At 34.0% G+C, this 14,235-nt stretch overlaps 1 protein-coding gene across 11 annotated transcripts in view; it reads left to right on the top strand.

Annotated features, from left to right (window-relative positions):
• Positions 1-14,235, top strand: part of VPS13B (vacuolar protein sorting 13 homolog B) — a 766,991-nt gene that overhangs the window by 375,566 nt on the left and 377,190 nt on the right. For all 11 annotated transcript variants that reach the window (XM_059902238.1, XM_059902239.1, XM_059902241.1 and 8 more), the window contains exon 24: positions 4,242-4,462. In XM_059902238.1, coding sequence (XP_059758221.1) covers positions 4,242-4,462 — 221 coding nt within the window. The remainder of the gene's footprint in view (positions 1-4,241; positions 4,463-14,235) is intronic.

The following is a 14,235-nucleotide window of genomic DNA, read 5'->3' as shown; positions in this document are numbered from 1 at the left end:
CTTGACAAGCTGTAGCAACTGAGGGTATGTCTTGTTAGCTGACCATATGGCCTTAAATAAATTCTGCATTGCTATAATTTCGACACTTCTTTTAAAACTGTAAAGTAATTACTGATATATTAATTGCTTGAAAGACAGCACTAGTCTTTGAGGTTACTTTTAGTTTTAAAAGCAATAATTGTTCTGGTTTTGCATTGTTTATATCTGCAATCATAAGTTTTAAGGAATCTTAAAAAACAGTATTATATTTCTTTATACAGTAATGAAAATTTGATGATTAAGTTATGATTAAACCAGTAATAACTTTCAGACGTGAATACTAGTTAGCACTGAATGCTTTTTTTAAAAAATAAGTTTATTTATTTTATTTATTTATTTTTGGCTGCATTGGGTCTTCGTTGCTGCACGCGGGCTTTCTCTAGTTGCCGCGAGCAGGGGCTACTCTTCGTTGCGTTGCGCAGTCTTCTCATCATGGAGGCTTCTCTTGTTGCGGAGCACAGGCTGTAGGTGCACGGGCTTCAGTAGTTGTGGCTTGCGGGCTGTAGAGCACAGGCTCAGTAGTTGTGGCGCACGGGCTTAGTTGCTCCGCGGCATGTTGGATCTTTCTGGACCAGGGCTCGAACCCGTGTCCCCTGCATTGGAAGGCGGATTCTTAACCACTGCGCCACCAGGGAACCCCCCGCCCCCTTTTTTTTAATACATGCTGAGTTTATAAACATTTATATATGTACAAAGGCCTATGGAAGGATTAAAAAAGTGAATCAAGCACTGAATGCTTGGGTTTCTAGATATGAAGAAAATATTTCACAAATTTGAAATGAATTATCTATTTTATCATGAATTAATAATCATGATATTTTTCAATATAAATTTTATATATTTATATAAATTTTATGTATTTTTAATTTATATTATTTTATATATGCAATACATTTTACATTTCCTAATACAAAGCAGTATTTTCTTCCAAAGTAGAAATTTGGTTACGGAGCAAATAAAACTATATGTTGCTCATTTTCATTTCCTTCTCTTCCAGGCATTTCAGCAGTTCTTCTCTTCCAGGAGAATTGATTATGCTTTATATCTTCTTTAATGCCTTCATTCCTTGAACATTCCCACTGCTTAAATTAATATCATGTAGAATTAAAGAAACCCTTTATCTCAACTGTCTGTAAATCAGTTTAGTGCTAAGTGGTTTGGGGAAACAGTGTCAGCACTTTTGGCTCATTTATGTTTGTAGAATACACTGCATCTGTTTCCAAATTGTTAACCCTCACAATTAGCAGTAAAATATTCCTGATTACACTATTTCATATTTGAAATAAAAACCTGCCTGAGACATACTGGATTGTGGGACATAGGGAAAAGAGTTAAGGAGAAGAGGAAAGACACCGTTTTGTTTGTTTCGAAAGACACGTAATGATTAAGGTTATGAAAGAAAGAAAACTGAGGGGGAGTATCTCTAATATTGAACAGTTTTCTTTCTTCATTTTCTGTATTGATCTTTGTAAGGTGATTTACCTTGGTGCAAAGTATATATACTTTTTCCTATAATAAAGCACAGCATCTTTAGAAAGGGAAAGACCAATTCTCTTTGCAGAATATTGATCCCTGCCCACCAGTATTGAAGACTGTAAATTAGTCTCACACTGAATTTTATTTATTCATTTTGTCTCAAAGCTTTGCCATATTCACTTTCTTTTACATCAATTCATCTGAAGTTCATTAGTGTTTGGTTATCATTTTTTGAGAATTAATTTATTGGTATTCTTTTCTCTGTTGATAGTGTAGAGGTTTCACAAATTCACACAGAAATGGCATTTTCAATCTTCCTGCTTCGTTTTTATTTTTTTCTTGTTCTTTAGACAATTTGACTATTTCTGAATTCTGCCAGCAATAAATAATTTTTCTAAAATGAAAGACTCATTTTATAGCCTTAACACTTTCTAATTAAAGTTAAAATACTAGTCTTGAAGGTCTCAGAATAGTACATGATCCTGGTCCGTCATGGATATCTGAGCATATTTTACGGAGTCCTCAGAACAGTATATTGCCAGTGTTGTAAATAGATGAGGTGCTTTTTATTTTGGGGTGTGTGTGTGTGTGTGTAAAAGGAATAGGTGTGCAGGTAATGATGTGTTACGTTTTGATCATTTTTTCACAGTGATTAATTGTGGGAATGTTTGTCATTACATGTTAAGCTCTTCTAGATAGAGTGTACTTTTTAAAATAGATGATCTGCTTGTTAAATAAATGGATGTAAAATATTACCTTAAAAGGTTCTGTTTAAGACTTAGAATATGGTATACCCAATTTCAGCTAATGGTCTGATTCCAAAGAAGAAGCAGAGACACATATCTGAGATAGTACCAATGTCATTTGGAATTCTTTTTTTCTATTTCATGAATTTAAATGTGGTGCATTTTACCCAACATAATCACCATTTAACATTTCTTGGATAACATAAAATTTGAAGGACTATGTATATAGCTCGCTACAGATTTTAAAATATGTAACCTGAAATCATTCCAAAGTATTTTAAGACAAATTTGGCAAAGCCTTTATTTTGTAAATAGCATGGAACTTTGTGTAGGTTTTAAAATAATTTCAGAATTAGTTACAGATGATTTAAAGTTTGTCATTCTTTCCTGGGGGCAAAATATTTTAAGTCTTAAGACAGGCAGAGTACCATGGTGCTGACCACATATTATTATGCAGTTTCCATTGTTTCCAGTCAAGTTGTTGTGGACTGCTATGTAGCTAGATTTAGTTTATTATTCAGGTCTCAATTTCAAAGTTTCCAATTTTAATTTTATTAACTACTTGATCAAGACATTTTGAATGTTCAAACATATGAGAATCTATCTTGTAGCATCCCCTGAGTATCACCATTCACAATTCAAATGCTTATTTATATTCCTTTAGTATATGTGTTTATAGCATGATCTACTTAGTTATTCACTTGGTATTTTTTTTCTTACTAAAATATAATATGAACCTAATAGTACGATGTGATCTGGTTCCAGCTCTGTGTGAGCACATCCAACACTACAGGGGGAAAAGAAAAAGACTTGAAGGAAAAATAATAACAATGTTAATAGTGCATATTCCTGGGAGTAGCAAGATGGAAGGTGAATTATGATTGGTTTTGATATTTTTCTTTATATATTATATCTTCTAAGTTATTTTCAGTGAGACACTAGTACCTCTCTAATTAAAAAATAAATATTTTCAATTTGTTTTAAAATAATCTAGATACTTAAAAAGAAGTCTGTATTATACTATCTATACTATCAAGTGCTAGTAGAATTGCAAAGTCAAAAATACAAGTCATAGGAACATATTTTCCATCAAATTGGCATCCCAGTAATGAATATTTATGAATGTTTTAATACTGAGTACACTTTTAAATGCTATTTCACAAAGTATTTTATCTATAGCCACAATAAAAAAAAAAGATAGTTTTGTCTCATAAATTTATATTAACAATTTTTTTCTCTGGTAAATTAATAAAAGAAAAAATACTAAAACAATGAAAGAAATTTTGCTTTTAATTCTGAAATATATGAGTACTTTTATTTTTAAATAAAATATACTTGATTTAAAAATAACATATATAAGAATCACCAGCTGAAGATATGTACGTGCGTCCTGGGTCTTAACTATCAGAGATTTCTGATTAAGTAGGTCTGAAGCAGAAACCAGGAATCTGTATTTTATATCAGCACCCATATGACTCTGATGCAGATGGTCCGACAGACCATAGTAAATTGTTTATTCTTTTTTTATTCTGCAGTCAGATCTGTGGTCACCTTTAGTTCATTTTCCTAATTTTCCTAATTTAACACATTCTCTGTGGTCTCCAAGGTATAATGCATACATCCCAGCAGTTGCACTGTACAACCCACTAGTACAAGGGTGAGGGAGGAAAAAGTTAGAACTTGTATTTATATTTTTATCTCATTTCCTTAATTTCTACTTGTATGTTTTATAATGTACATAATTATTGATATAGTAGTATGTTATAATAAATACAAATATAAACATTTTTAAAAGGTAACCCTTATATAACATGTAAACTGTTTAACATGTTGGTCTCTGGGATACAGCATACGCTATTTATGATGCCATATTAACTGTTTTATATTTCAAATATTAACAGTAGATACCTTACTATCAAGTGACAATTAACTATATTTTTGTTTGTGTGCCTCCCTACCCCCTTTTGTCCCCATTATCAGGTGATGCCTTTCCTTGGACAATCAGCTTGCATCATTTCAGCATATACACCCTTTTTGGAAAACAAGTGACACTTTGCCTAGTGGAACCTATGGGTTGTACCTCTACTCTAGCTGTTACATCTCAAAAACTACTCGCTACAGGACCTGATACGAGGCATTCATTTGTTGTCTGTCTGCATGTTGACCTAGAGTCACTTGAGATAAAATGCTCGAACCCCCAGGTTGGTACATTTGGTTTATGAAAGGAAATTTAAAATAATGTGATTTAAGAACAATTGTTACTCATTTTGTTGAAGGGTTTCTCTTCTATTAAGTGTCTTAAATTATTTTTAACAGGGCCATCAAGATCAGAATGGTTAGATTAAGTATTGCTTTGAAGTTCTCTCAAGTTTTGTAATTCAAACTCTTCTGAAAATGTAATGGTGGCAGCATAAATGCATCTTTTGGCTGATGGAATGAAATCAGTTGCAGATGTAAAGTTTTTTAAATGGTGAAGAACTACTTTACTCTCAGACTGGAAGAGTCTATTGAAGTGATCAAATGTAATTTCCAATCAGATTCTCACTCAAAACTTCTTTTGCTCAACGTGTAGTATTTAAAAAAAAAAAAGCACTGTTTACTCTTTAAAAAAGGCATTTTGTTAATCCTTTAACATTCCAGTTGGTATAGGCCAAACATGTTATATTCTACAGTTTTATAATTTAGTATGAATTCAGATCTCCTGGGTTTATACAAATTATTAGTTACATATAATTTAATACTTGTTTCTTTGACCTCAAGCAGACTCTTGTATATTTTCTACGCAGATTATCAATGTTGAATAGTATTTGTAATTATATTTTTAAAACAATACTATTTAGAGTTTTATTGGATCTGTTAGGTCAATGTCGATAAACCTTTGTTTATTCCAGCATTAGTGGTGACAAGCTAGTTTTTAAAGTGTGTTTTTTTAAGTGGGTTCAAATATTATTCCATATGTTATAGAGCCTCCTTACTGAAACCATCCTCCTTCTTTCCCCTCTTCTCTCTGCCTTGCTCCACCTACTGTATACTCTACAGTTTCGTTTAACTTTCATATGTATTTGTGCATTTTGAAAAGGTCGGACCTGCTAATTTAATCTTGGTGATGGCCTTATTAAAAAAATACATACAGTTAGAATTATGATGAGGCAGTTATACTAAACTAATAGCTTATCCACCATTATAAAAGTAATTTCTTTTATAATCAGTAGTAAATTCTTTTGAACAATAGTAAATATTCCAGATGAATGGCCATTTGCCATTCTATTATGACCCATAGTAGTATAGTAGAGAATAATTATGAAATGACTTACCTCCTCTTAGATTATTCTTTGAATGCTACTGCTGATGGTTGTTGAAATGCATTTCCTAGAGGAAGGAAAACTGCTATTGGTTGAATTGTGTCTCCGACAAAAGATATGTTGAATTCCTAACTTGTAGTATCTCATCATGTGACCTTATCTGTTAATAGGATCATTACAGAGGTAATCAAGTTAAAATGAATTCATTAGGGTGAGCCCTCATCCAGTGTGACTGATATCCTTATAAAAAGGGAAATTTGGAAGTAGACAGTCACAGAGGGAAGTTGATGTGAAGATACGCAGGGAGAGTGCCATGTGAATGGAGGCAGAGATTGGACTGATCCAGCTTCAAGCCAAAGAACACAAGGATTGCTGGCTACTAAGAGAAGAAGAACCAGAGGCAACGAAGGATTCTCCTGAGTCCCAGAGCATGGCCCTGCTATTACCTTGAGTAGGGACTCTCTAATCTCCAGAACCATGAAACTATAAGTTTCTGTTGTTTTAAGCCACCCAGTTTATGGCACTTTTATATGGCAGCTCTAGCAAACAGATTATAGAGAAACAGATTCACCTTCTTTAGCTCCTTTATCACAGAAGCTGTTAAAAGGGAAAAAAATAGATTTAGTTCTATCATAGCAGCAGAAGCCCATCTCAGCCCATCAGTCCCACTGATTATTGCTATATACTCTGGGGGAAAAGAAAGCAAAAACTAACAACATAAATGAATGTTTCCAATTTGCTTTTTAAATAATTGAATTGCAAAAAAGACTTTAAAACAGCTATTATAATTTTTTTTATGAGGTGTAAAGGAAAGCAACACTGAATGAAAAATGTAAGAATTCTCAATGGAGAAGTAAAGTATAAAAACAATCAAATGGAATTTGAGAATTGGAAATACAATACCTGAAAGAAAAAACCATACCGTATGGGCTTAGAAGTGGCCTTCATGTGACAGAAGAGTCGTTGAACTTGAACATTGTGCATAGAAATTATTGAATTTGGAAAACAGAAAAGATATTAAAAATAGGATCGAATCTTCAGTGGTTGTGGGACAGAATGTTCGAATATATGTGTAACTGGAATTCCAGAAGATAAGGAGAAAAAGCTGGGGCCAGAAAAATATTAACAAATAATTGTACAAAATTCCCAAATTTGCAGAAAGAGATAGGCTTTTACATATTCATGAAGTTTACCTAGTCCCAAGCATGTTTATCTTGGATACATTGTGATTAAAATACTAAAAACCAAAGATAAATTTTTCTTAAATCTTGAAAGCAGCTGCAAGAAGATACATTATATATGGCTTAATTTAAATGAGTGCCTATTTCTCATTAAAAACCATAGAGAACATGGGACTTCCCTGGTGATCCAGCGGTTAAGTCTCTGTGCTCCCAATGCAGGGGGCCCAGGTTCAATCCCTGGTCAGGTAACTAGATCCTGCATGCTGCAACTAAAGATCCCGCATGTGAGAACGAAGATCCCGCACGTGGCAACGAAGATTCCGCTTGCTGCAACTAAGGCCCAGTGCAGCCAAATAAATAAATATTAAAAAAACAAACAAAAAACCCCACAGAGGACAGAAGACATTAGAACAATATCTTTAAAATGCTAACAGAAAAACACTGTCAAGCCAGTGTGCATGTCTCACAGAAATTAAAGTGAAATAAAGACTCTGTAGATGAAGGAAAACTAGGAAAATTGTCACCAGCACCTCTACTTTACAAGAAATACTGAAGGAAGTTCTACAGGTTAAAAGGGAGTGGAACCAAATGAAAACCTGCATCTTCAGAAATAAAGGAAAACCAACAGAAATGATAAATAGCTTGATAAATCTTTTTTTTTTAACTATTTAAAAAAAATATGGGACTTCTCTGGTGGTGCAGTGGTTAAGAATCCATCTGCCAATGCAGAGGACACGGGGTTCGAGCCCTGGTCCCGGAAGATCCCACATGCCGCGGAGCAACTAAGCCCATGTGCCACAACTACTGAGCCTGAGCTCTAGGGCCCGCGAGCCACAACTACTGAAGCCCGCGCGCCTAGAGCCCGTGCTCTGCAACAAGAGAAGCCACCGCAATGAGAAGCCTGCGCACCACAACGAAGACCCAACACAGCCAAAAATTAATTAATTAATTTAAAAAAAAAAAAAGAATCTGGGAAGCAAAAGTTTCCATTAAAGACTAACCATATAATTTAAAAAAATATATGTATGACTGTGGAAAGTAAAATGCGGAACACTGTCTGCTAGAGCTTTCAATCAATGTATGTGGATTTAATATACAAGGCAACTTGGGACTTCCCTGGTGGCTCAGTGGTTAAGAACCCACCTGCCAATGCAGGGGACACAGGTTCGAGCCCTGGTCCAGGAAGATCCCACATGCTGTGGAGCAACTAAGCCCGTGTGCCGCAACTGCTGAGCCTGTGCTCTGTAGCCTGCAAACCACAACTACTGAGCCCACGTGCCACAGCTGTTAAAGCCCATGCACCTAGAGCCGGTGCTCCACAACAAGAGAAGCCACTGCAATAAGAAGCCCACTCACCACAAGGAAGAGTAGCTCACCGCAACTAGAGAAAGCCCGCAAGCAGCAACAAAGACCCGACACAGCCAAAAAAAAAAAAAAGACAACTTCATCATCAAAGTTAGTGGGGGATGGGCTAAGGGGACCTAGTGGTTGTCAGATTCCTAAATATCTCATGAAGTGGTACAGTATAAATTTAAAAGTAGACTGTGAAAGTTTTTCTACATATATTAAAATTTCCTAGAATAACTACTAAAAAAAAAAGCAAATATACAAAGAGATATAACCAAAATGCCAATAGATGAATTAAAATGAAATACTAAGAAGTATTCAAATAATCTAAAGAAGTGAAGAAGTGGTGACAGAGTTACATAAAACAGAGGATGGAAACAGAAAACAAAAAATAAAATTGTAGGGCTGATCCTGCCTTAGCAAGAATTACATTAAATGTTATGATCCTAACTGGGAGTGTTTAGACCAGGATTCAGCAAACTAAGGCCTGCAGATAAATTTGGCCACACCCTTTTTTTCACATACTGTGTAAGGTTGCCATCATGCTACAACCACAGAATTAAGTAACAGCAAGGGAGAACACTATGTAGCTCACAAAGTCTAGAATATTTACCATCTGACCATTTACAGAAAGTTTGCTGACCCCTGGTCCAACTGCTCCTATTAGGGTAGGAATAAAGCAAGACTCTACATACATTGCCTAAAAGAGAAACACTTAAAATATAAAGAAACGATATAAATAAATGCATAGGAAAAAATACACCATACAAACAGCATAAGAAGGATGGACTTATTTATTTTAATATCAAATAAAATAGACAAAAAGAAAAAGAGTATTACCAGAGATAAAGAAGGACATGAAAGAAAAATGGACAGAATTAAAGGAAAAAATAGGTAATTCTATTCAATCATATTAGGAAATTTTTATACAATCTCTCTCAGTGGTTGTAAAACAACTAGATGAAAAATAAATAATTGGAGATATAGAAGATATGAAAAATACTGTGAACTCACCTTGACCTAGTTGACATTTATAGAACACTATATTCAACAACCATGGAATGCACATTTTTTTCAGGTGTACATGGTCTCATTATATTAAGAGAATTAAAATCAGTAAAGTATATTATCTAACCATAGTCAAATTATATTAGAAATCAATAATAAATTAACTAGGAAAACTGTAAATATCTGGACATTAAATAATAACTCATATCTGAGAAACCAGATATCACACTTAACTGTAAAATATTGAACTGTTTCCCACTAAGATCAAGAAAAAGCCCAGAATGCCTCCTTCTATCACCTGTTCTTTGTCATACTGGCCATCTTAGCCGTTGCAATTAACCAAGCAAAAGAAATAAAAGACACAAAGATAAGAAAAGAAGTAAAACTCTCCCTATTTTCATATGATCAAATATTTTATAGAAGATCCTGGAGGAATTAAGAAACTATTACTAGAACTAATAAACTTATTATGGTTGTAGGAGACAAGATAAATATATAAAAACCAATTGTATTTTTCTGTACTAGGAGCTAACAATTGGAAAATGGAATGAATCAGTTCCATTTATATTGGTGCCAACAAACATACACAAATGCATCTAACAAAAGATGTCCAAGACCTCTACCCTGAAAACCACAAAACATTGCTGAGAGAACTTGAACATCTAACTGGAGCGAGATACCTGTTCATAGATTAGAAGATTCGATATTGTTAAGATGGCAGCTGTCCCCAAATTGATCTAGATATTGGGCATAATCAAGTTTAAAAACATTTTCTCCTTGAAAGACACATTAAGATAGCAGAAAGCCAGACACTTGGAAAAAGTATTAGCAACACATTTATCAAACTGTTACCGAATATTTATGGAATCCTTTCTACTTGGTAACATGAAGACAAAGAACAATAAATAAAATAACATGAATACAAATAACGGGGAAAAGATTAGAACCACACAAGATGTGTGACTGGTCAGTAAACACATGAAAAGATACTCAACATCATTATTTATCAGGAAAAAACAAAACATGAAGACATACCACCACATACCTATTAGATTGGCTGTAATTTAAAAGATGGAGTATTATGAACCAACTAGAACTCTGTATACTACTGATGGGAATGTAAAAATTACGTAACAACTTTGGAAACAACTTTGAAGTTCCTGGAGGGGAAGAAAAAAACAAAAAACATACGACCCAGCCATTCTTCCCTAAGTATTTCTTCAGAGAAACAAAAATGTACATCCACTCAGAGACTTTTACATGGATGTATTTAACAGCTTTATTTGTATAGCCAAAGACTAAACATAACCCAAATGTTCATCAGTAAGTGAATTTAACAAATTAAACAAATTATGGCTTATCCATACAATGTAATACTATTCAGCCATAAAAAAGACTGAGTTATTGATAAAATGCAAGATCATGAAAAAATATTGCAGTCATTACACTGAGTGAAGGAAGCCAGACCAAGAAAGAGTACTTACTGTATAATTCCATTTATATAAAATGTTATAATGTGTAAACTACTACATTGTGACAGAAAGTAGGTTCCTGGTTGCCTGGAGGCAGGGCAGGGAGAGGGAAGGAGAAGGGGGTGGTAGGAAGGATAGACTACAAAGGGATATGAAGAAACTTCTGAGGATAATAAGAAAAAATTTTTTATTCATAGTTTATATTTAGTAGTAGCTCAGTCCCTATAAAATAGACAGCTAACTACTACTTGGAGTTATCTACCAGAGACCTTATATTTTAGAGACTTATTTTAGGAGTCATTATAGCCTTGGGAGGATTGTCCTACTCCACGTGTTCTGGTTATCCATAGCAATCCCAGCTGAGAATAAATTCTGTTCCGATTATGGTTTTAGCCTGGGACTCCACTATTATTAATCTTTAAAAAATTTTTTTTCTTTTACTTGGAGATACTCAATAGTATGGTGATTTCTGTGGAGTCTTACTAAATGCAGGACTGTGGCTCAAAACTAGAGCTCTGGGATATCTTCTTTAGATATTCACCTTATTTAGAACTAAGCTCAGGTTTTGTTGTTGTTGTTTAAATATAAACCAGTTCTAAGCCAAGTCATCACATAAATAGAATTTATGTTCGGCCTGGCATTACCTTCTTATGTCTGCTCCTTCCTTTTGTCCTTTTGTTGATCACTTGACTCCCATGGGCTCCTTGCTGCTGCTCCCCAAATACCAAGGGCCTTTTTTTTTTCTTTCCTGAGAATTAAACCAAGACTGAATGAACCTCATGCCCTGAGAATCCCTTTGCACCCAAAGTGTAATGAATTTTATTTATGCACTTAATTCTACTTTATCTTCTTGATAAGTCCTGATAAACCAACTTCTGTAAAATTGTTAGCAACTGCTATATCCAAAGTTGATCACCAGGTTGTTGGGAAGTTTAAGTGAGATAGTTATGAAAATACTTTGCAAACTCTCCAATGGTATATGAATGTCATTTTGTTAGTTTAGATTGACTCTGATGTAAAATGTGAGATCCTCTGTGTAAATTGGTATGAATATCCCTGGTGGACTGTAGCGGTATTCCTAAAGGGACAGGAAGTCACAAAACAATATACAATATAGCACTCTGAAGAATCAACATGTACTCAAAGAAAAAAGTAAGGAGTAAGTACTCTTTTATATCCTTGTGTGCCAGATTAACCTAAATTTTAATGGTAAAACATGAGACTCCAAATAAACCTCTTTTTTGTGAGTGGTTGCTTTAGCCTGTGCTTCCAGACTCCCTCTGGATTCTGTCAAAATTACAAAGGATGACTTGATTTTTTTTTTTTTCCTAAGTGAATTCAGCAGATATTTATTGAGTGCTACATGTAGGCCAGAAATGAGGGGAGAAAGATTAATAAGATAAATACATGAAGAAGGCCATGCCTACACACATCATAATCCAACTGTTGAAAGCCACAGATAAAGAGCATATCTTGAAGGTATCATGAGAAAAAAATGACACATGCAAGAGAACCAAGATTTTGTTAGCTTACTTCTCATAAGAAACTGTAGTGATCAAAAGAACAACATCTTTAAATCGTGAAAATTAAGAAAAATAAAAGCCTCTCAACCCAAAATTCTAAGTAAAAAAATATATAACATTTATGAATGAAGACAAAATAAAGACATTTTTCGTATGAAAGAATCTATCACCAGTTGGACTGCACTACAAGAAATCCTAAAGGAAATCCTTCATGCTGAAGGGAAATGAAACCAGGTGTTTGAGCAACTTTTCATATGTTTATTGGCCGTTGAGTTTGCTCTTTTGTGAATTGGCAGTTCATGTTGTTTACATTAATTTGTATTTTCCTGATTATTAATAAGGATGAACAGGTTTTTCAATGTTTATTGGCCAGTGAATTTGCTCTTTTATGGTTGATATTTCATATCATTTACTTAATTTTTCTATTAAATTTCTTAGCAATTTGAAGAGCCTCCCTTATATTCTATAAATACAAAACCTGTATCTGTAATGCAGTTATTTGCCTTTAAACTTTATGGCATCTTTGGCCAAAAGCGTTTAATCTTTCTTAGTGAAATATATCTATATGTCTCTTCTTATTTTCTGGGTGTCCTGCCTTATATAAAGTGTATTGTGGGCCCTAAATTCCAAATATCCATATGCATATAAGATCCTAAAATTTCTTTTACTATTTTTATTTTTCCTTTTAAGATTAATGACCCAAAATAAACCTCTTTCTTGTGAGTGATTTCTCACTGATTAATCTGGGGGGTTTTTTTGTTTCTTATTTGTGTTTTTTGTGAAGTACTTCTTATCCTTTTTTGTGCCATGGACTTCTTTGAGAATGTTATAAAAGCCTTTCCCCCAGAGCAATGTATACGCCCACTAAATTTCACATACACTGTCAGAAGCTTTATGAACTTTGGATTATAGCCAGTGTATAAGCTTCTTGATTCCATTCAAGTAATTCCTACTTCAGTGCCATTCTTTTGTTTGGTCGTTAGAGTGACGTCAGAAGTGTTTGCACTTGTACATTAATTAATTTGGTTCATTATTGCTCAGAGCCCTCAAGTAGTTTATATACTCTAAAATATAGTGCAAGCTCTATATGTAGGGCAAGCTTAGACCAAATTTATTGTCATGTCTGACATTGTTGTAGATCTCTGTATCAACTACGGAGACCTAAATTGCTGTGTCAGTTTCTGGAACTCACTGCCATTAAAAGCCTTAGACACTGTAAATATTTAACCTGGTTGAATATTCAGAGAATTTGTTCCTAGGAGTGAGTTCCACCAACCTTGCCTTTTATCTTAAGTGTTTTACTAAAGTTACCCAATTCCCTTTAATGTCTTTAGGCACTAGTCTCTCAGACCTTAAAAATTGTGTTCATTCCAAAACTAAATGAATCCTCTTTAATATAGAATCTTCTTTAATATAATAAAATTTCAATTTTCCCTCTACCAATAAATTGATACATTTTGTCCACCTATAAGGCATTCCAAGAAACATAAAACTATCTTTGCATTTTTTGGTTTTAAGTTGTAAAACTAGAGAAATAATGGGTTTTATGCTCCTTTCCTATCCATTTTGTCATAGTTTTTATTGCTGTAAGTTCAGTTTTCACCAAGCTAATGGAATTTGGCATCACTGTCTAAGAACACAAGCATTCAGTTCGGACAAAACTGGATTTGTATTCTTACACAAATCACCCATTTTTAATTTCTCTGAGCTCCTGATTTTTATTTTTATCTTTTAAACAAAAGTAGACTAAGTGTAATGCTCTGTATGAAAAGGATGTTTTTGTTTTTGGCAAAAACTCTTTCTTTTGAAACTGAATTTTAATGATTAGTAACAACCTGCATGCCAAATGAAATAGCCTTTCTAAATTCATATTCACTTAGAGCTCTTTTTTGTTCAACATGGATCAGTAATTGCTTGTTGAAGTTCCATTCCTGCTTGGTTTCCATTGACATTGTATATCCATGGTTTTTCTTCTTCATGTCTACCTTTCTATTTACTCTTCTATCTGACTCTCCTAATATGCTGCAAAACTTGTCATGGCCCCTATGTCATGTCTTGTTCCTTTCCTGCACTTGGCTATTGCTCTTGGTATTCTTATGACTGGAATGGCTTTTTGCACCCACGTAAATCCTATCTATCCT

This window comes from Balaenoptera ricei, chromosome 17, assembly GCF_028023285.1.
Source record: "Balaenoptera ricei isolate mBalRic1 chromosome 17, mBalRic1.hap2, whole genome shotgun sequence".
Taxonomy (NCBI): domain Eukaryota; kingdom Metazoa; phylum Chordata; class Mammalia; order Artiodactyla; family Balaenopteridae; genus Balaenoptera; species Balaenoptera ricei.
Note: the sequence above shows the minus strand (reverse complement) of the source record. Positions and strands in the feature narration are given on the sequence as shown.